The sequence below is a fragment of the Equus asinus genome, chromosome 25, assembly GCF_041296235.1.
Source record: "Equus asinus isolate D_3611 breed Donkey chromosome 25, EquAss-T2T_v2, whole genome shotgun sequence".
Taxonomy (NCBI): domain Eukaryota; kingdom Metazoa; phylum Chordata; class Mammalia; order Perissodactyla; family Equidae; genus Equus; species Equus asinus.
The window spans coordinates 50,105,080-50,131,621 of NC_091814.1; the positions used below are offsets into that span (position 1 = coordinate 50,105,080).

At 35.8% G+C, this 26,542-nt stretch overlaps 1 protein-coding gene across 18 annotated transcripts in view; it reads right to left on the reverse strand.

The window, feature by feature from the left end:
- The window catches only part of PRRC2C (proline rich coiled-coil 2C), a 92,384-nt gene that overhangs the window by 39,450 nt on the left and 26,392 nt on the right, over positions 1-26,542 (reverse strand). For 10 of the 18 annotated variants that reach the window (XM_044758678.2, XM_044758681.2, XM_070497824.1 and 7 more), the window contains exons 2-14: positions 26,250-26,415; positions 25,297-25,474; positions 23,879-23,988; positions 22,447-22,572; positions 20,525-20,748; positions 17,152-17,234; positions 16,380-16,513; positions 16,218-16,305; positions 15,043-15,187; positions 13,884-13,937; positions 9,220-9,841; positions 1,183-1,352; positions 485-737 (exon numbers count right to left, since the gene is read on the reverse strand). In XM_044758678.2, the coding sequence (XP_044614613.2) occupies positions 485-737; positions 1,183-1,352; positions 9,220-9,841; positions 13,884-13,937; positions 15,043-15,187; positions 16,218-16,305; positions 16,380-16,513; positions 17,152-17,234; positions 20,525-20,748; positions 22,447-22,572; positions 23,879-23,988; positions 25,297-25,474; positions 26,250-26,361 (2,299 nt within the window). In that variant the 5' untranslated portion in view covers positions 26,362-26,415. The remainder of the gene's footprint in view (positions 1-484; positions 738-1,182; positions 1,353-9,219; positions 9,842-13,883; positions 13,938-15,042; positions 15,188-16,217; positions 16,306-16,379; positions 16,514-17,151; positions 17,235-20,524; positions 20,749-22,446; positions 22,573-23,878; positions 23,989-25,296; positions 25,475-26,249; positions 26,416-26,542) is intronic. The other 8 variants (XM_070497820.1, XM_014845189.3, XM_044758680.2 and 5 more) reach the window with 3 other exon arrangements.

Consider the following 26,542-nt stretch of genomic DNA (forward strand, 5'->3'; position numbering starts at 1 on the left):
TTCCTCTACACCATTTTGGTAATGGCTTTATTATGATAGATTTCATAAAGGACTGCTATTTCATTTGTTTTTAACTAATCTATTAGGAAATTCAAGTATTAGGCTGGTAAATGGTGGAGAAAATTGAAAAGCTGGAATATGTAACATACGGACAAAATTCAAGTGCTGAAACACAAGAATGAAAACAATATAGGAAATAACAGATACCAATAAGACAGTAATTTTATATCTGAAAAACTTTAAATAATATTTACAAAACAGAAAATCACCAGTGTTTTGGTCTTACCACACTGTTGGTACAGTGCCTAGCATTTAACTACTCTGTGCTGAAGGAAAGTTACATAATTCTGTGATTAAAAATCTATGGTACTATTTAAGTTCTTGTAATAATCAAAGTAATTAAGACTGAAAATACGGGAAGAAAGAAAACTTTGATCTTGCATAACTGCAAGTGAACCATGAGACAATGCCAACTTCAACTTACCAGGATGAATGGGTGGAATATCCATAGCAGGTCTACCTGATATCATTCTAGGATCCATGTATGACTGCATCATGAGCCACCTTGGATCAAAACCCATAGAAGCCAAATGCTGAGGGTGAGGCTGCATGGGCTGGTAAAGAGGTCTGTGTGGTGGAGGAGGGACAGCACCACTAGACGGCTGGGAAGGAACTGTTTGTGGAAGTACACCTTGCTGCTGCTGCTGCTGCTGCCACTGCTGCTGTTTCATCTGTTCCTGAAAAAGCAGGATCCCAGTTTCTGCTTTCAGTTCCATGTAATAAATTAATGTAATCAATCATATCAAAACATAAAAGGCTTTTTTTGAACCCTTCAGGGGAAAAAATGCAAAAGACATTTGACACTGAGAGGTAACGACAAAAGACAAGGGTTAAGTTATGACATTTTGCCTTATACTTGACTTAAGCAATTAATCACTCATTAATTATACTGCAGAAACCTAAAAAGGAAGATGATGTCTGTAAATGAGGCAGAGGAAAAAAAGGAATGAAACAGAAGTTCATGGTAAAACTCATATCAACAAACTTTTACTAAAAAGGGAAAAAATTTCAGGGAAAATTTGTGTGCTTTGTGTATTTAAGGTTTATGTCAAATTATTTCGCAGACTACTGAACAATAAAAATTTTCAATCACAGGTACACAATAAAACGTTTTATTGTTACCTGCTGCCGCTGGAATCGTGGAGGCAAAGACTTCTGAAACTGTTTAAAATAGCCAGATAATACAGCAGGCCGAGGCTGAGACCCTGATTCCGGTTCTGTTTCATGTAGCACTTGTGTGGTCTCTTTTTCACTGCGATTGCTGTCTTGTCTAGTGAAAACTGGGTCACCCTCTGCCCAAAGAAAAGATGAAAAGTGATGATATTCATCTATGCCACTTATCAAATACATGATGTCTGTACTGAAGGAATGAGAAGAAAAGCATCCTTAACACTCTAAAATACTGTTTTGTATTCTAATATTGGTAGCCATCAATGAGGTAACATTAAACAAAACCTTAGATTTCCTCAAAGCTGGATTCTTAAGATAGAGATCACAGGTCCAAATGCCTCACCATACAAAAATCTGTACTTGATATTTTGTGATAATAAAACATTTTAAATATTATCTGTTTTTCCACTGTTTCAATAAATATTAATGCCACTGTCAATATTTACTTGTGGTTCACTAGGACTTACATGAAAACACCAATGGTCTATAAATACTTAAAACGGAACACATTTGTTTATTTAAAATTTTTTTTTGATCAAGAGACTATTACCTATACATATATATATATAAAACTAATGAGGGGCCAGCCCAGTGGCATAGTGGTTAAGTGTGTGCACTCCACTTCAGCAGCCCGGGCTTTGCAGGTTCAGATCCCAGGTGCAGACCTATATAGTGCTCATCAAGCCATGCTGTGGCGGCATCCCACACACAAAAAATAGAGCAAGAGTGGCACAGATGTTAGCTCAGGGCCAATCTTCCTCAAGCAAAAAGAGGGAGATTGGCAATGGATGTTGGCTCAGGGCCAATCTTCCTCACCAAAAAAGAACCCCTCCCCCAAATACTAATCAATCTAAGTATGACAATAACAGAGTGATTACCAGATATCTCCAAACATCTAAATTGTTATGCTACGTAAAGGTGTCAAGTATGATACATGAAAATGAGAACCATACACATTCCTCCCCGCCAAAGTTTTCATCCCAAAGAAAACCACAGTCATATTCATTCTAGAGAATGTCATTTGTCACAATTACAAAGCCAAGCTCAGTATAAATTCTTTTTTCAGAGAACTAGGGATGAATTTTAAAAGGATGTTTATTTTGCCAATGTGAAATCATGCTGCAAAAAAATGACAAATCACAGTTTCTGGCTTGCATTTCATTCAACATTAAGGATGTTGTAAAAGGGAAAATAAACTATTACAGGGAAAAAGAGAGCCAGATAGGTATAACACATACAAGTCAAATGGGTACATCTCATTGATAAACCTAGCTAAAATTAAATTGCCATCAGAGAATATATAAACTGTGAATGAAAACAAAGGTGCCACTAAATAATAATTATAAAGAAAAGAATAATTAATTTACATAGATTTAGTCACGACTGACCATTAAAGTAATTAATCAGGGTCAATACATGTATTCATTGACAGAACTAGAGCTAAAATATGAATTTCCTTATTTCTAACCCACAGTCCTTTCTCATCAATTATAAATAAGACTCCCTAAGGTTGTTCTCTCAGCATTCATCAATATTAAAAGTATGCCAAAGTTTTTCATTTCTGTAGTGAGAAATTTTACTTTATTTTTCTTAGTGTTATGAGCAATCTTCTTAAGTGTTTATGATATGTAATAAAAGCCCAATATCAATATCAAATTATCTCTAGACTGAATAATATGAAAATCTATGAAATCTGATAACTCAACAAATGATTGACGTGGGCCTTATCTCATTAACAACAAGTTGAGATAAAACACTCTTACTCTTTTTATAGTTATATTAAGAGCCGAGTTTGAAGGTAACCCCAAGTATAAATAAAAATAGTAAATTTTTAAATAGCTTTATAACAATTTCAAGCAGTAGGATCTTGTAGAAAGGCCATGAGTTTTGAGGTAAAAAAAGTTTTGGTATTTCTATATCAGAAACTATACTGTACCCCTGAAACTATAATATTGTATGTCCACTACACTTCAATTAAAAAAAATAATGAAATAAAACTATTTCTATTTTAAGTCACTATTAACTCGAGCTGTTCATTAAAACTGAACAATACTACAAGTTTGAAGCAAGGTTTTATACCATGTTTTAATTCCAATAATTAATAGTTTTAATAAAAGTAGCTGGAAAAGAATTTTTTTAAAAAGGCATAATTACAGTTTGGTAAGCATATCAGCTACCCTATGGAAGCTTTTATTTTTAAACTGGTAGGAAAACAAATCTGAAATTATAAACTGAGTGCAGTCAATTATGACAATCCAAAATTCCCATTAAGCTCTATTCAACTTAAGTTTTTAGAGTTATCAATACATGTGAACAAATGAGATTTTATTTGGTTAAACAAAATCAGAGAAAAGGTAGAAGAATTAGCATGTGTGACTATGAAGCCAATACCATTTTGCAGACAAAATAGAATTGAAGCTCATCTAATAACCTTGAGAAACACTTCAGAGAGGCTTATTTTTTTTCCCCACTCAAGAATAACCCAACTATCATCCTGCCCCAACCAAATGACCTGTTTCTTTCAATATCTTTTATTGTTAACATAAAATAAGAAAAAAATGGCTTGAGCCCAAGTTTTATACTGTGAATGCTATCTTTAAACAATTTTATATAATACAGAGAGGATTCTGGGATGATGGTGGAGTAGAAAGTACCAGGAATCTCCTCCCCAGCCTAGACAGCAATTGGGCTGGCAGAATCTGTCTGGTGTAACTATTTTGGAACTCTAGAGGCTATTGAAGGCTTGTAACTTCCAGGGGAAGGCTTCGACAATAAATTGTGGTTAATTTCAGTCAATTAAAGATCTTAGCAGAGTACCAGCTATGCATCCTCCACCTCTTACTCAAATACATATTTGAGCAAGCAGAACAAAGTATCAGCAAACTAGAAGATAGGACAATGGAAATTATTAAGTCAGAGGAATACGGGGGAGGAAAAAAAAGTTTGAAGAAAAGTAAACCAAGCCTAAGGGACCAGTGGGACAAGATCAAATACACTAACACACACACTGATGGAGTCCAGAAGCAAGAGAGAAAGGGGTAGAGAGAATATTTGAAGAAATAATGGCCTAAAACTTCAAATTTGATGAAAGATATGAATATAAACATCTAAGAAGCTTAAAAAACTCCAAGAAGAGACCCAACTAAGACACACTATAATCAAACTTTCAAAAGACAAAGAGAGAGAATCTTGAAAACACCAAGAGAACTCACATACAAGAGCTTCTCAATAACATTATCAGATTTCTCATCAGAAACACTGGAGGTCAGAAGGCAGTGTTCAAAGCATTAAAAGAAAAAAAAATAGCAACTAAGATTCCTACGTCAAGCAAAACTATTCTTCAAAAATAAGGGAGAAATTAAAACATTCACAGATAAACCTGAGGGAGAGTTCATTACTTCCTGCCCTGCCCTGCAAAAAATGTTCAAGGGAGTCCTGCAGGGTGAAATGAAGGAGCCTAGATAGTAAATCAAATGTGTATGACAAAATGAAGATCTCAATAAAGACAAATACATGGACAATTATAAAAGCAAGTAGTATCATAACAATAGTGTGTAATTCTACATAATTTAAGAAACTACTGCATTTAAAAGAATTATTAATTATGTTTCTGGGAATACACTGTATAAAGATGTAATTCTGTGACATCAAAAAGGGAGGGAATGAAGCTGTTAAAGGAAAAGGAACACAGTTTTTGTGTGTTACTGAAGTTAAGCTGGTATAAATTCAAACTAGAGTCTTATAGGATGTTAAATGTAACCCCTGTAGTAAAAACAAAGAAAATAGCAACAGAATATAAACAAAAGGAATTTAAAACATTTCACTACAAAAGTCAGCTAAACACAAAAGAAGACAGTAATGCAAGAAACGAGGGACAAAAAGGCTATAAGGCATATAGAAAACAAATACCCTAAGTCCCTTCTAACCCAAACTTACTTTAAATGTAAATGAATTAAACTGGACTCCAATCAAAAGAGAGAGACAGAATGGATAAAAATGCATAATCCAACTATATGCTAGCTACAAGAAACTCACTTTAGATCCAAAGATACGACCATATTGAAAACGAAAAGAAGGACAAATATATTCCACGTAAATAGTAACCAAAAGAGAGCAGAGTAGCTATACTAGTATCAGACAAAAGTGACTTTAAATAAAAAAAGTTTTACAAGACATTACATACTAATAAAAGGTTCAATACAGCAAGATATAACAATTACAGATATTTACACACCTATTAACAGAACATCAAAATATATAAAGCAAAAAACTGACAAAATTGAAGGGATAAATAGACAGTTCTACATTAATAGTTGGTGACTTCAATACCCTATTCTCAATAATAGATAGAATAACCAGATAGAAGAAAAGTAAGGCAATAGAGGATTTAAGACAAACCAACTAGATCTAACATATAGAGAAACCCTCTACACAACAACATACACATTCTTTTCAAGTGCACACAGGACAATTTCCAGGATAGACTATATTTCAGGTCCAAAATTAACTCTCAAAAAATTTAAAAAGATAAATATCATACAAAGTATTTTTCTCTGACCAGTGAGAGAAGCTACAAGTCAATAACAGAAGTAAAACTGGAAAATTCAAAAACTGTGGAATTAAATAACATGCTCTTTAACAACCAATAGATCAAAAAAGAAATCACAATGGAAATTAGAAAATACTTAAAAGATGAATGAAAACAAAAACACAGCATACCCAAACTTACAGGATGCAGCAAAAGCAGTGCAAAGGGGGTAATTTATACCTATAAATGCTTACCTTAAAAAACAAGAAAAGTCTCAAATCAACAACCTAGTATTATAACTTAAGGAACAAGAATAAGAAGAACAAACTAAACCCAGTTAACTAGAAGAAAGGAAATAAAGATCACAGCAGAGATGAATAAATTAGAGAACAGAAAAATAGAGAAAAATCAATGAAACCAAAAGCAGGTTCTTTGAAAAGATTAACAAAATTGACAAACCCTTAGCTAGGTAGATAAACTAAGGGAAAAAAGAGAAGACTCAGTCAGATTACTAATATCAGAAATAAGAATTGGGACATTACTACCAATTCTACAGAAATAAAAAGGATTGTTACAGTGTCACAGACAATTGTACATCAACAAATTGGATAACCTAGATGAAATGGACAAATTCCTAAAAACACAAAACCTACCAATACTAAATCAAAGAAACAAAAAATGCAAACTGACTTAACTAATAAAGAGATCGCCTCGAAAATCAAAAATCTCACGACAAAGAGAAGCCTTGGAACTGATGGCTACACTGGCAAATTCTACCATACATTTAAAGAACTAACATCAATTTTTCTCAAACTTTTCCAGAAAATTGAAGAAGAGGAAGACACTACAAGAGTACAGACAATTATCTCTTATGAACGTTGATGCAAAAATTCTCAACAAAATACTAGCAAACAGAAATCATCAGTTTATTGAAAGCATGATACACCATGACGATGTGGGATATAATCCAAGGATGGTTCAACATATGAAAATCAATCAATGTAATACACTACAGTGACAGAATGAAGGGGAAAAAACCACAATCATCACAATTGAAGCAGAAAAGGCACTTGACAAAATTCAACACACCTTTATGATAAAAATACTCAATAAACTAGGAACAGAAGGAAACTACCTTAACATAATAAAAGCAATATATGAAAAACCCACAGTTAACACCATACTCAATGGTGATAGACTGAAAGGTCTTCCTCAAAGAAAAGGAACAGGACAAGAATGCCCACTTTCACCACTTTTATTCAACTTACTACTACAAGTTTGAGCCAGAGTAATTAGGCAAGAAAATAGAAATAAAAGAATATCCAAAATGGAAAGGAAGAAGTAAAATTATGTTCACAAATGATATGATCTTATATATAGAAAACACTAAAGATTCCACAAAAACTATTAGAATTATTAAATGAATTCAGCAAAGTAGCAGGATACAGTCAACACACAAAAATTACCCGCATTTCCATACACTAGCAATGTTTCTATATACTAAGAATGAACAATCTTAAAAGGAAATTACAAAAACAGTTTCATTTACAATAGCTTCAAAAAGAATAAAATGCTTAGGGGAAGAAACCAAGAAGGTGAAAGACTTGTACAATAAAATTCACAAAATATTGCAGAAAGAAATTGAAGACATAAATAAACGGAGATACATACCATGTTCATGGATTAAAAGACTTAAGATTGTTAACAAGTCAATACTACCCAAAGCAATCTACAGAAACTTGCAAACCTATCAAAATTTGAATGGAATTCTTTACAGAATAGAAACACTCACCCTAAAATTCATATTCATATGGATTCATAAAATTCATATGGAATCTCAAGGAACCCAGAAACAATCTTGAAAAAAAAAATAAAGATGAAGGACTCACACATCCTGATTTCAAAACCAACTACAGAGCTATAGTAACAAAAACAATGTGATCCTGACATAACGACAGACATATAGACCAATGGAATAGAAGAGAAAGCCATGAAATAAACCGTCACATATATGTTCAAATAATTTTAAACAAGGGTGCCAAGACCATTCAACGGGGAAAAGGACAGTCGTTTCAACAAATGGTGTTGGGAACACTGGATATCCACATGCAAAAGAATGAAGTTGGACCTTTACCTAACATGACATACAAAACTTAACTCAAAATAGGTCAAAAACCTAAATCTAAGACATAAAGCTATAAAACTCTTAGAAGAAAACATAGGGCAAAAGCTTCATGACATTGGATTTGGTAATGACGACTTTGATATGACATCAAAGGCAGAGGCAACAAAAGAAAAAATAGTCAAATTATACTGCATGAAAATCAAGAAGTTTTGTGCATTGAAAGAATATCCAGAGTAAAAAGGCAACCTATGAAATAGGAGATAATATCAGCTAATCATATATCTGATAAGGGATTAACATCTACAATGTATAGCTAACTCCTACAACTCAACAACAAACAATCCAATTCAAAAATAGGCAAAGGACTTGAACAGACATTTCTCCAAAGGAGTTATACAAATTGACCAGTAAACACATGAAAAGATACTCAACATCACTAATCATTAGGGAAATGCAAATCAAAACTACAATGAGATATCATTCATAGGCATTAGGATGGCTACGTAAAAAACAGCAACAAAACAAAGTAACAAAGGTTGGTGAGGATACAAAGAAACTGGAACCCTTGCACATTGTTGGTGGGAATGTAAAATGGTACAGTCGCTACGAAAAACAGTATGACGGTTCCTCAAAAAATTAAAAATGGGACTACCGTATGACCCAGCAATTCCATTTCCAGGTATGTACTCAAAAGAAATAGACTTATTCGTACTCTCACATTCACAGCAACATTATTCAAAATGGGTAAAACATAGAATCAACCCAAGTGTCCACCAACAGATGAATGGATAAGCTAAATGTAAGATTCGCCTTAAAAAGAAAGGAAATTATGCAATATGCTACAATATGTCTTGAGCACATTATACTACATGAAATGAGTCAGTCACAAACAGACAAATACTGTATGATCGCACTTATATGAGGTACCTAGAGTAGTCAAAAATCATAGACACAGAAAACAGAATGGTGGTTGCCGGGGCTGGGGAACAAGAGACAATTATTGTTTAATGGGTAGAGAGTTTCAGTTTTACAAACGAAAAAAGTTCTGGAGATGGACAGCGGTGATGGTTGTACAACGTTACGAATGTATTTAAAACCACTGAACTGTACACCTAAAAATAGGTACGATGCTAAATTTTGTTACATATACTTTACCATAATAAACCAAATTATGGAAAAAGCAAACTAAAGTATCCAATAAAATTCAACTTCAATAAAAAAAAACCCAATCACTTTTATTTAGATTATATATATTAAAAATACACAAACATCCACACTGTAAGAAATATGAATCCTTTTGTAAAGCTCATATTAAGAGCAAACAAGAATATCATACCTTTATTACAGTTGTTTTCATTTTCTGGTTTTTCTACCATAGGCTCCAAAGTAGGTTCTTGGTGTTCGATCTTTTCCTCCGCTTTCTCTCTCTCTTTCTTTTCCAATTCACATTCCTTTTCCTGTTCTTTGATCTTATGTAGTTCTTTTTCCTTTTCCTGCTGCTGTTCTAGTTCTTTCTCTTTTTCTTGTTTTCTTTCCTTCTCCATTTCTCTCTGTTTTTCCTGCTCTCGCTCCAGTTCTTTCTCCTTCTCCTGTTGCCTTTCTCTTTCTTTCTCCCTTTCCTTCTCTCGTTCCCGTTCATGCTCTTTTTCAAGTTCTTTCTCACGTTCCCGTTCTTTTTCTCGCTCCCTTTCTCTGATTTCCTCTGGAGATGGTTGTTTGTCCACTATGCCAAGCTTTTCATCCAATCGTTTCAGTTTCTCCGCACATGCTGCCTTCCTTTGTTCTTCCATTCTTCGCTCTTCTTCCTCACGCCGCTTACGAGCACGTTCCACTGCTGCAGAAAGTTCTGACTGTTGTCGTCTTCTTTGCTTCCATATTTCATCTTCATCTGGTACTTGCTGCTTGGGGGGAAAAGGGCCTGGTCTTCCAGGTACTGCCTGTCGGTCTGGAGGAGGATGCTGAAACATTATGATAAATTATCAGATGAGTATGACAAATCTATTTTTGACCAACACTGGTTATCGTAGGCATGAGAAAAGGTCAAGAAATTTTCCTGATGATACATGAACATTAAAATGCAAACAAGTTGCACAATCAGAGGCATTCACAACTAGAGTATACAACTATGTACTGGGGGGCTTTGGGGAGAAGAAGGAAAAAAATGCAAACAAGTAACAACATGGAGAAAATATTAAGTCTAGATAATTCCCAAAACTAAGACCAGAATAATTAATCCTGTCATCTAATATTTACTGAGCATGTACCAGTTATTGTGCCAGATATTGCTGCTCACTATTTGTTGAATAAAATCAGAAGCTGTCACAACATGAATTTCAAAAATCTAAATTTATTAGAGACAAAGGAAATTTAGAATATGAGTGCTTTTGCAGCAACTGCCAGAGACAGAATGCCTAGAGGAGGAGAAAGAAGTACATAAAGATGCAAAATGGCACCACATGAGCCCTGAGACGATTAGGTACAGTTAACCAGGGAAAAAAGCACATAGTCAAAGAAGCTAGGCGAAGAAAATGGGAGACTGCTGCTGCTGGCACTCCAAAGGAGAGGAAATTCCTAGATATCAAGCCTTGGTTGAGAGAGTTCTATGTTTAAGCTAAAAGATCCAGAAAGGCACATCTAGGAACTACAGTGGAGGGTGAGGGGATCAGCTGAGAGATCAAGTTTTAATGATTCAATTTTCAATTAATGTGTTCTAAAACAATTACTACCAAGTCTAAAATCACTGCCAGCAACTATGCGAAGATCACCAGAATAAAGAGAGTACATGAAGGACTGAAACATTAAGGAACTTAAGAAATTCGTTTCAAAAATACTGATTTTTAATAGCTACTACATGAAGAAACCTTAAAGGCCATATCACCAGTCAGAATGCTTACAAAAGAGAAAACAATGGTATGATACAAACACTGAATTAAATATTAAAAAAACATGAATCCAGACTCTGTCATTTACTAATAGTGCTGTCTCAGGCAAATCACTTAATCTCCGTGGTGCTCAGTTACTTCATCTATAGCTCAGACACAAGTTGTAAAAACAAAATAATTATATAAAAGTATCTAATTTACACAGTAAACTCAGAGTAAGCATTTTTTGAAAAGCGACTTCATCGAAGTATAATTTACATAAAATGTGATGCACATATTTTAACTGTATTGTTTAATGAGTTTGCATAAATGATACACTTGTGTAACAACCACCCATCAAGATAGAGCCTTTTCATCACTCCTCCGTCCACTCCCCTGACCCCAAGCAACCACTGATCTACTTCTGGCAGTACAGTGTAGTTTTGCCTTTCCTAGAATTTCATACAAATGGATAAATCCAGCTATACTCTCTTTTGCGTCTGGCTTCTTGTGCTCAGGGTTATAATTTTGAGGTCATTGTCTATATATGCAGTTTGCTCCATTCTATTGCTGAATAGCATTCTATCATAGGTACATTGTTTCATCCGCAGATTGACACATGGATTGAGTCTAGTTTTTCAACTATGAATAAAATAGCTATGGGCATTCATGCCTAAGTCTTGATGTAAATATGTTTTCATTCAGCTTCTTTTCATTTGGATAAACACCTAGGAGTGGAACTGCAAAGTCATATGGCAAGTATATGTTTCACTTTATAAGAGACTGCCAAAAAGTTTTCCAAAGTGATTACTAGGTTTTACGGCTCCATCAGCATTCTGAGGGTGTGAGCTATTTACATCCTTGCCAACATTTGGTGTCATCAGCCTTTTAAATTTTGGATGTATAACAAAATCTCATTGTGGTTCTGATTTGCATTTTTCTGTAACTAAATATACTGAACATCTTTTTCATGTGCTTATTGGCCATCTGTAGATCTTATTTTGTGAAGTGAATGTTCAAATTATTTTGTTGTGCTATTTGTCTTATTGAGTTGTAAGATTTTTTTTTATAAAACATATATATCCCAATAAAAGTTCTCTGTCAAAGGTATTAGTAATGTTTTTTTCTGTGACATATCTTTTCATTGCCTTAGGGATGTTTTCCAAAGCCCAAGTGATCAATTTCTTTTTTCTTTCTAATTCATGCCTTTTGTGTCTTATCCAAGACATCCTTGCTGAAGAAGGTTCATAAAGACTTCCTTCTAGATGTTTTAGTTTTAGCCTGTATGTGTACAGAAATGCTAAAGAGCAGCCAGTGGATAAAAGGAAAATGACCGGTGGAGATGACGGTGATGGTGTGGTATGTGTACCTATTCCAGTAGAGGGATCAGGGAAGGCCTCTAAAGCAGTAATATCTGAGCAAAGAGTCTGATCAGAGGAAAGATCTCAGGAAGAGTGTTCCAATTAGAGGAAACAGTAAATAAATGTCTTGAGGGTGAAATAAAAAACAACTGGAATAAAGCTTGTGTAGCAAGAACAGAGAGAAAAGTAGAAGAAATCAGAAGAGTAGACAGAAACCTTAAAGACCATGAGAAGGACCTGAGCAAGGAACGATCGACCTAAAATATAGTTTAAAAAGATTTTATCGGGGCTGGCCCCGTGGCCGAGTGGTTAAGTTCGCGCACTCCGCTGCAGGGGGCCCAGTGTTTCGTTGGTTCGAATCCTGGGCGCGGACATGGCACTGCTCATCAAACCACGCTGAGGCAGCGTCCCACATGCCACAACTAGAAGGACCCACAAGGAAGAATATACAACTATGTACCGGGGGGCTTTGGGGAGAAAAAGGAAAAAAATAAAATCTTTAAAAAAAATAAAAATAAAAAAAATAAAAATAAAAAGATTATATTTACTATAGGGGAATTTGGGATGGAGGTGGGTGGTGAGCAGGTAGCAAGAGAGGAAAGCAAGATGATCTGTTAAGAACCTACTTTGATAGTTCAAATGAAATATAACAGGTGGCAGTAAGTACTCAGTGTAGGAATATATCTTGAAGGTAGAGGTGACATAATTTGCTGATAGATTAGGCTGGATATAAGGTAAAAAAGAAGGAAGAGTTAAGAGTGACTCCTAGGTTTTAACCTGAGCAAACGGGCGAATGATAATGCTGTTACCTAAGACAGGGAAGACATGGGAAGAAGCAGGACTGTATATGCGTGGGAATAGGGGTTTGCTATGGCTTGGACATATTAAGTATGAGATATCTATCAGAGATCCAAGTGGAGATGTTGAACTGATTGTTGAATGCATGACTTTTGAAGTCAGGGTGGAGCTTTAAGGGGTCGAGATAAACATTTGAGTGCCATGAGCACATGGATGAGATCTCCTAGGGAAAGGATATAGTTAGAAAACAGAACGAGAACACAGCCCTGAGCCCTCCAACACTTAAAAGCCAATATAGGAGGCCAGAAGGAATACAAATAGAAGAAAGAGAACAAAATAGTGTGACGTCTAAAAAGCAAGTTAAAAAAAATGTTTTAAGAAGGATGGAAAGATTAACTATGCAACTGCTGCTGAGATTTAAGCAAAATGAAGATGAGAACTGGATTTGGCAAGATGGATGGTAACAGTTTCAAAAGTATAATGGGAGATGAAAGCATCACTGGAGAAGATTAATGAGAAAAAGTGAAGACAGCAAGTGTAAACAGCTCACTAAAACAATTATGCCATGAAGAACAGAGAAATAGAGTGGAAACTGCAGGGAGATGGGGGGTAGTGGGAGTTAAAGGAGGGTTGGTTTTTTTAAAAAAATTTTAAGACGGAAGAAAACATTACTGGCAAGTGACAGAAGATGGGATCCTGGGAACAAATAGAAGGGCTGTCCTTAGTAGCAAGGACAACAGGAAGAAGTCAGAATATGAAGTGCACTGAAATGGGAAAAAGAGGTGCCTCTTATTTTCTTAGAGAAACGAGGAGGATGTTTATCAGCTGAGAATGAAAAGAGGAAGACATGCAGGAGCTACAAGGTAAAGGCCATAACTATTTCCTAAAAGTTATAAATAAGAAACATACACAGAACGTTTCCATTAAAACAAAGTTAAATAATACATACAGACATAAACCAGAATTTAGTTAAGATGTACCTGCTGTGCAAGCAACTTTGGAGGTGGTGGCAGGTGTGAAGATGGTCCCCGTTCCTATTATAAAGAAAAGGACTGTTACAAAGTAATCAGATGAGATAAAAGACATCTACTGGAAATATTTGCAAATGTACTGATTTTTTTTCAGTGAGACCAAAAGATTGTAAAAAGTAAACCATCTTTATCCTTTTCTCTTTTTTAATAAAACTATACCACTCACTACAAAATAACTTCACGTTCTATAGAATTACTCTGCCACTTCAAGACTTAATAACTGATTCTTATGTAACTGTTAGTCCTCTCCCATATCCAACTACTGAGGACTTGCTTTCCCATACTTGTCTACTCTGAATAGGTTCCCACAGCTTGGAATCATTCACTTCCCTTTGTTTACTGGCTAATTCCTGTTTCAAGTACCAAGTCTCTTGCAAAACCTTTCCCCCAGAATTCTCTATGAAATCACTACGTGCATTCTGTCACAGCACTGACCATGCTGTATTGTAACTGATGCTTGCTGGCTTTCTTTTCCTTTTATAGAGACTGTTAGCTACCTAGTTTTACCTCCCTGAAAGGACTGGTTCCTTCATGTGTTTTCTATGAATCCAACAAATACATGCTGAGTATACCATGAGTTAAGTAGATTCTGTGGAAGGTAGCCCTTCTGTATTCCCAGTTTGCACTGTAGCTCCTGACATCTCAGAAGTAAGATCAAGTGTATCTGTTGCCTACATATTTCTATTCTTTAACAATGTTCTTGGAATTGGCTTAGACTTAGCAGATTTCTCTACTCCCCGTGTTTGATTTCCCTACTCAGATCGCACACAATTTCACATATGAATACTGACTAGTATTCACCAAGCACTGAGTAAACCATAAAGCACTTCAGAAATGTTAGTTTGGAAAAAAAAATTTTTCCTTCCACTTTGCTATGACCAAGCTGTTACAAGGAAAAAAAAGCGAAATTTTAATTTCTACTTGATAATTTTAGCTACTGTATTGACAGTTCCTGTTAATCTGCAATAAAATTATGGTTTAGATCTAGAGCTATTCAAGAAAAAATATGTAGCTCCCTTTTCTTAAGTCTTCTTCCAACTCTACAAATTATAAAATTAATTCATCCACAGTGTTTGCAGTGACAAGGATCGCCCTGAGGCCAACAAACCTGATTAAATGGAGGTCCTTTCCCATAGGGACCTTTTGCTACTGATGGCTGAGCAGGTATCTGAGAAGACGATTTAGTGCTGCAAACTTCATCTGCTTCTTTTCGGTTTTCAGTGTTTTCTGAGGCTTTTGAACCTTGATCCTCACTAAAGAATCAAAATCCAGATGAAATAATAAAGTAGACGAACTCTACCATAAGTAAATGCATTTTCTCTATGTAAAGAAGACCTTATTTCCATACGGTTTTGGAGGGGAAATCTATCAAGGAATGAGATGGTTTTGTGACCCAGTGGCGCTAATTCACTCACTCAATGAATACATGCTATATAATGTGTTGGGGACTGGGCTTGAACAGGTTATTATTACAAAGTATAAAGTGCAATACAGTAGTTATCAAATATGGACCCTGATTCCTCACAGACAACCTGGCAAAGGAATACAATCCCATCATTTTCTTCACCCCCACCAAAAAATTTCATCTGAATGCAACTAATATTACAGATAATTAATACCTATATTCTAATTTAGTCTGATTTAATGAAAAAGATAAACCCAACTACAGTATTTTCAAAAATCACAACAAAGCACAGGAATCTCACAACTGATCATGAAACAGCTGTGTACTACAATGTCACGACTGAAGAACTATACTAATATGTTCATGCAAGCTCCTGTGTATTTTAAGAGCCTAACTTTTATGCTAATATAACTTACATATTCCTGATGCTGATGCCTCTATATTCCAGAAGAAAGAGAAGATTAAAAGTTCCCATTTTCCAAGACTTTAATGCTGCTTGTTAAGTTTAAAAAGTCAAAGACTCAAAGTAATTTTTCTCCAATTTTGTAAATATGTATCAGGTCAAGCAAGTTACAAGTTTTAAATGATCCCTGACACTGTCTCTCAAAATATCTCCAATTAGATGGAAAGCATCTAAACATCTTCTTTTAAATATCTATTTTCTTTAGAAACATCAAATTTTAATTCCTTGATTAGCTGTACTTAAAAAATTTGGCTCATTAATCACCTTTCCACTCACTACAAGTCCTTGGAGTAGAATGTAGAAATTTCTATAAATAAGGAATAAACACCTATTAATGAAGCCTCTCTGCATAAATGGCTAATGCTATATCAACAAATTCATACTATTATTCGTAAAAGATATCACAACAACTTACCTGTTATTTTCTTTAGGACTACTACTTCCTTGCTCATCGTCATCACTGAAATTCAGCTGTTCCGTATAATCTACTTCCATCTGAGCACCTGTTAAATTAAGAAAGACTCAGATTGACTGTTTAAAACATCTAAAAACTAAAAACGCTTAGTTTGCCTCTTACCTGCCCAACCTTCATCAGCTTCAGCATCTAAATTATCAAATTTATCAAGCTCCTTCAGTTCTGAGGCACTAAGAATGGAGGGGCGTTCAGGCTCAGAGGCCCAAGAAGGAGGCGGGCCTCTTCCTCGAAGGCCTCTAATGAACCAAGTTATAAAGGATACAAAGTTTTAATGATATTAAATTAGGAAAACATTAAAAGATTAGAATTTAGTTCATTTCAATTCAACATTAGTGTTTTCTACATCACAATATATAAAATATTCTGCACCTGACATATGTACAAAGAAATTATAATATCAATACACAAATTTAAGAGGGTACATAATTCCTGTGCAAGTATTTAACAACAGATAAGGTTTTTTTAATTGTCAAATATTTAAAATAAAACGAATATATGTTAAAGGATAATATGGTTAAGACTAATATTAATCTCAAAATAAAGAACTTTAAGAAAAACCATCATTCAGCAGGGTGCTCAAGCAAAAAGAAGAAGGGGGAGTCATTAACACCATGGAAGGAGGAAGGGATAAACAAATGTCATCAATTTTTAGGGCCATGATTTTCAGTTTTCAGAATTTTATGACAACTAATTTAAAGTTTTAGAGGAATGAAATATTTTTGTCCTGTCTTATAAAAGTTAGCCAATCACTTGTTAATGGCAATTATACTCTGAGGACAGAATAGTGAATCAATCACCGCAATCCACTCGCCCTCCTGAAAAACTTAATCAACATATATATGCCTTGCAGACTTTAACCATTTAATAGTCTTACTTGTTCGTTTCAGATAAAGAAGGTGGAAACCTCATTGGACCATGCAGAGGAGGATATGCCATCCTTGGATACTGCTGAAACATCTGAATAAAGGAAACAAAGATTGATATATACAGCAACCCAGTTATTAAAAAAAAGATCATCCTGACTAAGCCTGAAATTATAACTTAAAGAAAGAATGATTAAAATAAACAGTACTGGGGGCCAGCACAGTGGCGCAGCAATTAAGTGCGCATGTTCTGCTTCGGCGGCCCAGGGTTCACCAGTTCGGATCCCGGGTGCGGACACGGCACCACTGTCAAGCCATGCTGTGGTAGGTGTCCCACATATACAGTGGAGGAATATGGGCACGGATGTTAACTCAGGGCCGGTCTTCCTCAGAAAAAAGAGGAGGATTGGCAGATGTTAGCTCAGAGCTAATCTTCCTCGGAAAAATAATAAAATAAACAGTACTATGAATAATTAATTTTATCTGCTGGTATAGATCATCATTCACCCTCAATAACAAGCCTTTTGTAAGACTACTGCCTCCACCAAGTCTTCACAAATGGAGGTAATACTAGGGCACATCATATACGGAACTTCTGTTAGCCCATTAACAAAATTACATTAAAATGACTGTATTGACATGAAAAACTAAAAAAGACAACATGCATGCACCCCAGAAAACTGCAAAGCCTTAACGAAGTTTGAATACTTGAAACAAATAATATGAGACTTCATCCTAATGCAGGAGTAAATTAATTGAAGGCAGATTTGTTGGTAATAAAGAGGAACTCAGTTCAGGTAAAAGTAAAAGATAGGGAGCCAGCCCCATGGCTGAGTGGTTAAGTTCTCGCACTCCACTTCGGCGGTCCAGCGTTTCGCTGGTTCGAATCCCGGGTGTGGACATGGCACTGCTGGTCAGGCCACGCTGAGGTGGTGTCCCATATGCCACAACTAGAAGGACCCACAACTAAAATATACAACTATGTACTGGGGGGTTTGGGGAGAAAAAGCAGAAGAAAAAAAAAAGTAAAAGTCTATAACGCAAGGGAGTCAGGGAGGAGGTGAGTAGACACCTACTTGGAGATTTTCTATGGGTAGGGAATAGCTGGATTCTGAGTCAAGTTATTACACAGATGTAATTATAAACTGAGGCCTAAAGATAATGCGCTCCATGGGAACTTAGCTTTGGGAAGCTAAGTTTAGGAAAAATTATAAGCTAGATTATGAAGACAAATAATAAACACCAAGGGATCCATCCTATGACCTGGAAGGGAAGAAATGTCAAGGAGTGCTTGGTTATTTACTATTTGCTTGTATCCAGCTCAAATTATACACATATATAAAAGAAATGATATGACCTTAAATACATAATTTATATCCTACAATAGATTACTTTTCCTAAAAAAATAACTGTTACATGAGGAAATTATTTTATACTTGAAGAAAGGCTATGTTTATATGATTATACTGACTAAAGAAATTTTTAAGCAGGGTTAAAGCAAAGTTAATTAAGTTAAACAGCAGCTGAAAATCAACTGGGGAAGCTTTTTGTTGGGGGAATACTCTGGAGAATTTTCGGTTGCATCACACTTCTGTACTCAAATAAGCAAATACACTACTGGGGGCAAATATTCATAGCTAAAGTTGCATTAGATCCTTCTGCTGATTATTCAGGTATAAAGATTAACTTGACGTGGTATCAAATGTTTAAAATTTAGGAATTCGTCACAAAATTAATTGTAGAAACAATCTTTAAATTCTCAATATACAGTAGAGGTGTTTAAAACATTTTTGCTTTTGCTAATTAGCATAATACTGTATTGAAATAAAATCACTGATGGAATTGGGAACAAAGCTCACTTGGTCTCTCCTCTTAGCTTCCCTTATCCCATCCCATCCCTCCACCTGGAAATTCAGAGATCTCTGAAAGCACAACTTGAAAATTACTAGGAGACAAGCAGTTGGGTGTAAATCATTTATCAAGGCCAGGTTAGTATATAAGACTGATTTTTATACTCCCCGCTTTTTGGGGGAAAATAGTTAATGAGTAATTATATTTAATCTTTTATTTTGCTCTTCTACCCTAGAATAGTTAAATAATAAAGAAAAAATAGAAAATATGGATATATAGAGCTTGAATATTTAGGAGATAAATCATAAGAAAAACAAATATAAGAAGTAGATTCTACTTTCCTTTGAGATTAATGATATCTTGAAAAATGTAAACTTATTAACTTGGGCACATGTAACTTGCCATATAATTTCAAAGTAGGCTGATAGCAAACAAATGAATGAGGGCCCCAAATCTAACTACTAATTTATAGGAAATATACAGGTCAGAAGTATATATTAAATGAAACTACAAAGATGGAATCAGCAAAATCTGGACTATGAGAAACCCTACAGGACAATAAATAAAACACATTGTAACAGATAAACTCCAATGAAAATAAAATGGAGGGAAAGAGGTCCCAGTAGAAAAGAAGATTCCTAAGAGAAAAATCAACCAATCTCAAGGAATGGACATTATCTGGATCCTAATTACAAGACAATCAGGCAAACTGGAATACTGACTTGATATTTTAAAAGAATTTTCTCTTTGGGTGTGATAAGGGCATTGGGGATTTTCCCCCTAGTCTTTACCTTTTAACATATAACCTAAAATAAATACAGATGAAATGATTTATCTAGGATTTGCTTTAGTAATCTGAGGTGGTAGGAAATAGGTGAAACAAGACTGAACACAAATTAGCAACTGCTGAAGATGGATGGTAGACATGGGAGGAGGGAGGTTGATTAAAACTATTATTTCTATTTTTGCAAGTATTTAAAATATTTCACAATGAGGGGCCAGCCTGGTGGCTCAGCGGTTAAGAGTGCATGTTCCGCTTCAGTGGCCTGTGGTTCACGGGTTCAGATCCTGGGTGCAGATATGGCACTGCTTGGCAAGCCATGCTGTGGTAGGCGTCCCACATATAAAGTAGAGGAAGATGGGCACGGATATTAGCTCAGGGCCAGTCTTCCTCAAAAAAAGAGGAGGATTGGCAGCAGATGTTAGCTCAGGGGCTAATCTTCCTCAAAAAAAAAAAAAAAAAAAAAAAGAAAGAAAGAAAAAATTCCACAATGAAAAGTTAAAAAAAATAGAAGTATACTACCAAATGCTTTAGAACTAAAGCAGGTATTAACCTTTTCTGTGCCATGAACAAATCCCTTTGGCAGTCTGGTAAATCCTACTACTACTGATTTGTTCCTTATCAACGATGATGCAATTTATAGTTAGATGTTAATGAAAATAAAGACCTAAACTTCTTCCCATTCTAATTCTCTCTTGGAACCCAGATCAAAACCCTCTTATTTAACCACTCGCTTATTTAACAAAACTCACATAAGGAGGCATCATAGCTCTGTATTGGGAAGCAAGCGCAGGTTGCTGTCCATTCAGTTTAGCTTGTGGGGGACCACAAGCTATCCTCTTTTCCACCACTTTGAGGATATCACTCTGCTCTGATGTTCCAGCTGTGCTTTCATCCTGGCCAGGGAGCTTTTCATCTTGGTCAGATGTTAAAGGAGAACCAGCAGACTTACCACCATCTCTCCAACAAGCAACATCTGGTATGGGGAGAGATAAGAAAGGAGTAAGAAAAAATCTGAAAATGGAACAGAATGAAAGCAAACGAAGCACATTTCCAAGAAAATTTAAGTAACAAGTAAACACAGTGAAGGAACAGTGAAAGTCTAATATATAGGCCCTACTAATGTTTCAACATGTTTAGGTAGTCAAGAGAAGACACTTCCAAAGCAGAAAGGATGTACCTCAGAGGGTATCAATGGGTTTGGGTTGGGGAAGAAAGTATTAGAACTTTTCTACTAAGCTTTACCAATATTTGGTATAGAGACCAAAATCACTGTTATACCTGAGGAGTCCTGAGGGAAGGTCGGGGGGAGTTCTACAACCTGGAAGAGTTGACAGCGATGCTCTCACTCATTTGTTTTCAGTCTACTATCGCTAGTTACATGTGCCCAAGTAAGCAAATTTAGTGACTATATTATCTGGATCAACCACACTTAACCAAATAAAACAGTAAATGATTTTACAAGGAAACCCTGTTTGGTAGGTAGCCTCCAAGGTGGCCCAAATGGTCTCTATCTCCCTCTCACAGGGTACCAGGATCGGTCTGTGTAGCCTGTAGAATAAGGCAGAAGTGACGGCATGTCTGAGATTAGGTTATAAAGGACTGTGACTTCCATCTTGGGTGGGAGATGTCTGTCTGTCTCGCGTTACTTTTTTGGGGAAGCTTCGCTGTGAGTAGCCCACATACAAAACCACCACCATGACTGAGCTTGGAACAGTAGCCCCAGTCAAGTCAGCAGCAGATGACAGCTTCACTGCAACTTTGCTGTGAGAGTTTCTGAGCCAGAACCTCCAGCTAAGTGGCTCCCAGATTCCCGACCCTCAGATACTGTGTGAAATCCTAAGTCCAGTTCAGTTTGTTGTTTTGAGTTGCCAAATTTGTTATGCAGCAATAGATAACTGGTGAAAACCAACTGAACAAGAAAATGGAGCTGACACATTTATTCCTAATACAAAGTCATCAACCACATTATGCCAATTAAAAAATAAGAATAAAAACAGATGATTTACCCAGACTTGACAAGAAACGAGCGAAAGGATATATGAAATGTATAAGGTTATCAGAAACATGGATTTGTAACCATTATTGCGAAGAGGAACCTCCCCATGTATATAGGTCCTTTGAGGCATTTGGTAATAACAATGAAAAGCTAATACAATTAATAAGACATTTTAAAATCTGAGAGATTTTATATTTCTATGTTTAGTTTTTGATTTATAATGTACATAATAAAAGTATCTCTCACTATCCAAATTGATTTGGTTCCTCAGTTTAAGTTCAGAAAGTAAGAGATCCTTGAATATTAATAGAGTAGCAAATAAATGGATATAATATATAAACAAATATTTGCATATTGGAGAAGTTTGCTCAAAAAATTTTACTATTGTAAAAATGACCAAATACTAATGTGCAAGTAAGTCATCCAGGCATCTTGTTAAAATGTAGTTTTGGAGTGAGGCCCATGACACACACTTCCAACAAGTTCTCAAGCTATACTGATGCATTCATGGAAAAACCACACCTGAGCGGCAAGCAACTACAGTTGCTGTCTGCCTTTTCAAACTAGGCAAGTCGTATATACAACAGCAGATATATACAAGTCGTATATACATCACAAGATAAAACACAAATGTAATCTCATTCTGTAATTTTATTACATAGAAAGTACTCTTACTTGGTGGGCGTAAACTGGGTCCAGGTCCATAGTTGTCATCATTTGCTTCTTTTTCTTTTTTTTCCTGATCCCCAGCTGCCTGCAGGCTGGGAAATTCTTGCTGAAAGTGACTATTCACCTGGATTCCTACAGATTTTTTTTAAAAAACATTAACTGTAACTTTTATGCTGAAGGTAATGCAAATACCCTCCCAGGATAGAGCTCTCTGCCTTTTTCTGATAAATTATTCCACATTTCAATGATGACTATTCATATCCATAAAATTTTAAATTTATCTAGAATTAGAATCCCTTGGAAAGTTAATGAACAGCCACGAGGAGATAAAATCCTAAGAAAGGAATCTGCCAGACACTGTCCCAGAGGACTCATTAAAGATGACAAGGCAAGTGAACAGAGTTTCACTTGCTTCTCTTTTATTACGACTGCTTACATTTTCAATACAAGTGAAATTCCTCTGCTAATAACTCTAAGGATCAGTTCAAATGATATTACTGAAATAGAATTTATGAATCAACACTGCAAGTATCACAGTGAGGCTAAAATTCCTGCATTTAATTTACTGCTGAGATGCTGACTGCACTTCACTATTCTCACCCATTCCCCCATCTACCTACCTACCTACCTATTTATTTTTATACTTCCATAAATTAAGAGTTGATTTTAGTAGCTTGAGGTCCTCAATGGGTTTCTCCATACAACGGCTTATAGACATTTCCTGTCTTGCAAGTGGAAAAATCAAATTTTGCGGGGGAGCCCATCATTCCTCAGGGGAAGGAAAATACTACAGCTACTGTGCTTTATGGCTACTCTCTTGCTCTACTCTAACATGGAAATCGTGAGCAGCATGTTTGAAAGAGAAGAGGCTGAGGGGCACAGATGGAGATGAGTATGGTTTCTACCGATCTACCTGCCTGATGCATCCCCACGGGTAAAAGGGTATTTTTATGTCTCAAAGAGCTGAGTATAAGGTTTTGTCTGCTCAAGTAGGGTAAAAGATAAAATAATGAGGGTCAGAGGATATCGTAAAGACTCCTTCTTTAATCTCTATCATTGGCTTAAATTCGGTTCTTGACACCACAACTTAACTAGCCCAAAAATAAAGACCCATTTTTAGGGCCTGAGTACAGTCATATGCCGCACAATGACATTTCGGTCAACAACAGACTGCATCGACAGTGGACCCATAAGATTAGTACCATATAGCCTTGGTGTGTAGTAGGCTACACCATCTAGGTTTGTGTAAGTACACTCTGCGATGTTCACACAACGATGAAACTACCTAATGGCACATTTCTCAGAACGTATCCTCGTTGTTAAGCAATGTGTAATGTTCTCTGCCCTTGCCAAAACACAATAATCTACCCCTTATCTCCTGCGTGGCTGTTCAGTAACTGTCAAACCTAACCAGTTTCCCCAGCTAACGTCCACTTACCATCTCCTTGCCCACCTTGCTTGTTACTGGCCCATGATTTGGGAGCAGGTGCTACTTCTGGGGGAGATGCAACCCCAGGTTTTGGCTGTGCTGGTGGAACTTCTGGTGTTCTTAAAAAAAATATGAATCCATTATTTCAGATATTATATGTTTAAATAAAATAAATATTTTATTTGAGGTAAGTCTGTATACAAATTATTTTGGCTACATGTTTACTCATAGATGCACTCCCCACAAATGTTTTCCTTCTGCAAGATTCCTTTAAACAAAGTACGGCAATTTCTGTCCCCCTTCATGCCTACCTTTGAATAAGCCAAGGAGAAGACGGCTTTGATTTCATTTTGTAAAACAAAACAAAACAAAACAAACCCACTCATTATGGAACATAGCTACCAAAAATCTGCTTTGAAGAAGTGAATATTTATAATTAGAGATAACATTATAGGCATACATACAGTCTGGAGTGGTGGAATTAGCCAGGGCCTAAGGCTAACAAGCAAACTCTCCATTTGGTAGTCAACAGGTTCACCACTGTACTTAATACTGTTATTCAAAGAGGCAACAGCAACCTGCCTGATGCATCCCCACAAGTTAAAGGTGTTTTAAAGGGTCTACAGTTTTGTTCAATCCTTGTAATGAGATACTTAAAAATGAAAAAGGTAGTTAAGAGATGCAATACACTTCTGGTACACTCAGACCTGTAACTGGTTCGCTACGACGAAATACTTCGACAACAACTAAGAAGCAGAGAACAGTAAGTCTGTGATAAGCTTTACCCAAGCAGGCAAATTTACTATATAAAGCTCCCCAAAGAGGAGTACAGAAATTTGATAACAGATATAGGCACAAGGCATCGAGTACCCAATTACTTATTTTTTAAAATTACCACTACTTAACTTGGTCATTCAATGAGCCCTGCATGATCCTTGACACATAGAATGCTCAATATTTCTTGAATGAATGATAATTAAGGGGGATATTATTAAGTATATCCCAGCTTTCTTGCTAATTCTTTATTCATTCAAATAATAGTACGAGAGCACTCCGTGCATCAGGCAGTTTCAGTGAACCAGGCAGACAGAAATTCTCAGTATCATGCAAATTATTTAACAGAATCAACTCTTAATCCTATTAGAAAGAGAATGCCTGATTTGGTAGGGGTGGGAGAGGAGGGAGCCTGACACAATATATAAGAAAAGTTGTGATTAGCAATTCTGTCATCTGTTCTATCTTGACACAGAAACACTGCTACTAAACCCACTCAGAGGGGAAAATCAATCAAGTTGACTATATAAGACTTCAAAGGCGTGAGATGTGTAACGTGTGCAGTACAACACCCAGCACATAGAAAGAACTCAGACATAAGTTCCCTAGAAAGAAAGGGGAATGGCTTCATTCTTTAGTAGACTTTGACTTACTTTTCTTCTTCATGCTGCTCTTGCTTTGATGCCCATCCTGTGCCATCTTTAGGTACAATGTTCACATTTGGATCATTGCCTTTGTTTTCCGCTTTGAGACTTGGGAGGTTAGCAGGTGGAGGCATACGCCGTGAGATACCAACTTTTCCAAGACTCTGTAATCCATGTCGAGCTGCAACTAAAGATCAATAACATCAACTTTCTTAGAACATCTATTTTATTCTTAAAACAATAGAGAAAGAAAACAGAAATCAAGGGGATCTTGAAGTATTATATCCCAACATTAGAATTTTTAAACTAAGCCACACATCTGCAACATAAGCCACCGCAGGAATTATATTAAAGTTTCAAACCGCTAAACAGGTGCTTTGAAAATTCTAACAATGCAATCCTATAGACTATGGAAAGGAAAACACTAACAATGCTGGTTTTGTGATTTTTTTCAGGGAATCTATTCAAAACTCAAAACTTACTATATTAGAGATCAAATATGTTGACTTTATGTTCATAATTAACACTGGTAATGTACCATATATGGTCTAGTTTTCACTTTGCACTATAAACACTGGGTTCAAGGTATCAAAAAACAAGACAAAACAAACTACCACAGGACTCTATGCCATAATTAAAAGTGGTAGTGAATACCCACTAATACATATATAGCTCTATGCCTATCAACCTCATTAACTGAGTTTCCCCTTTGGAACTACACAGTTCTAATTATTTTCTGCTGACAACAAACAGGAAAAAATAAACATTTTAAAACGTATTTATTAATTTGCAATTCTAAGATATTTAATTCATATCCCCTGGAAAATATGCGTACATAAAATGTATACAGGGTTGCATTAACATGGGTTTGACCCAGCTCCTAACAGCGAAAGTTCCAGTGTATCACTTACAGTAACAAAACAAAATCATAAAAAATAGACATGCCACTCAATTTTACTCACCTGTGGTTTTTTGAGTTTCTAATGATTTACCCTTGTAAGTATTAAATAAACTGAGTGTCGCATACTTTTTCCCATCCTTTGCTTTTGTGCTCTGGCCTGACTTCTCCGACATTTCGGTGGAAACTCATCGAGTCCAAAACCTCCTGACACACCCCTTAAAACCAGTCTTTAAAACGCACATGAGAAAGAAAAATAAGAAGGCAGATTTTAGAATTTATTAGCTTACTAAAAACTAAAACATTTAGTAAACTCAAATGTTCACAGAACTTCTGAAAAATAAAAACATTGAGAAA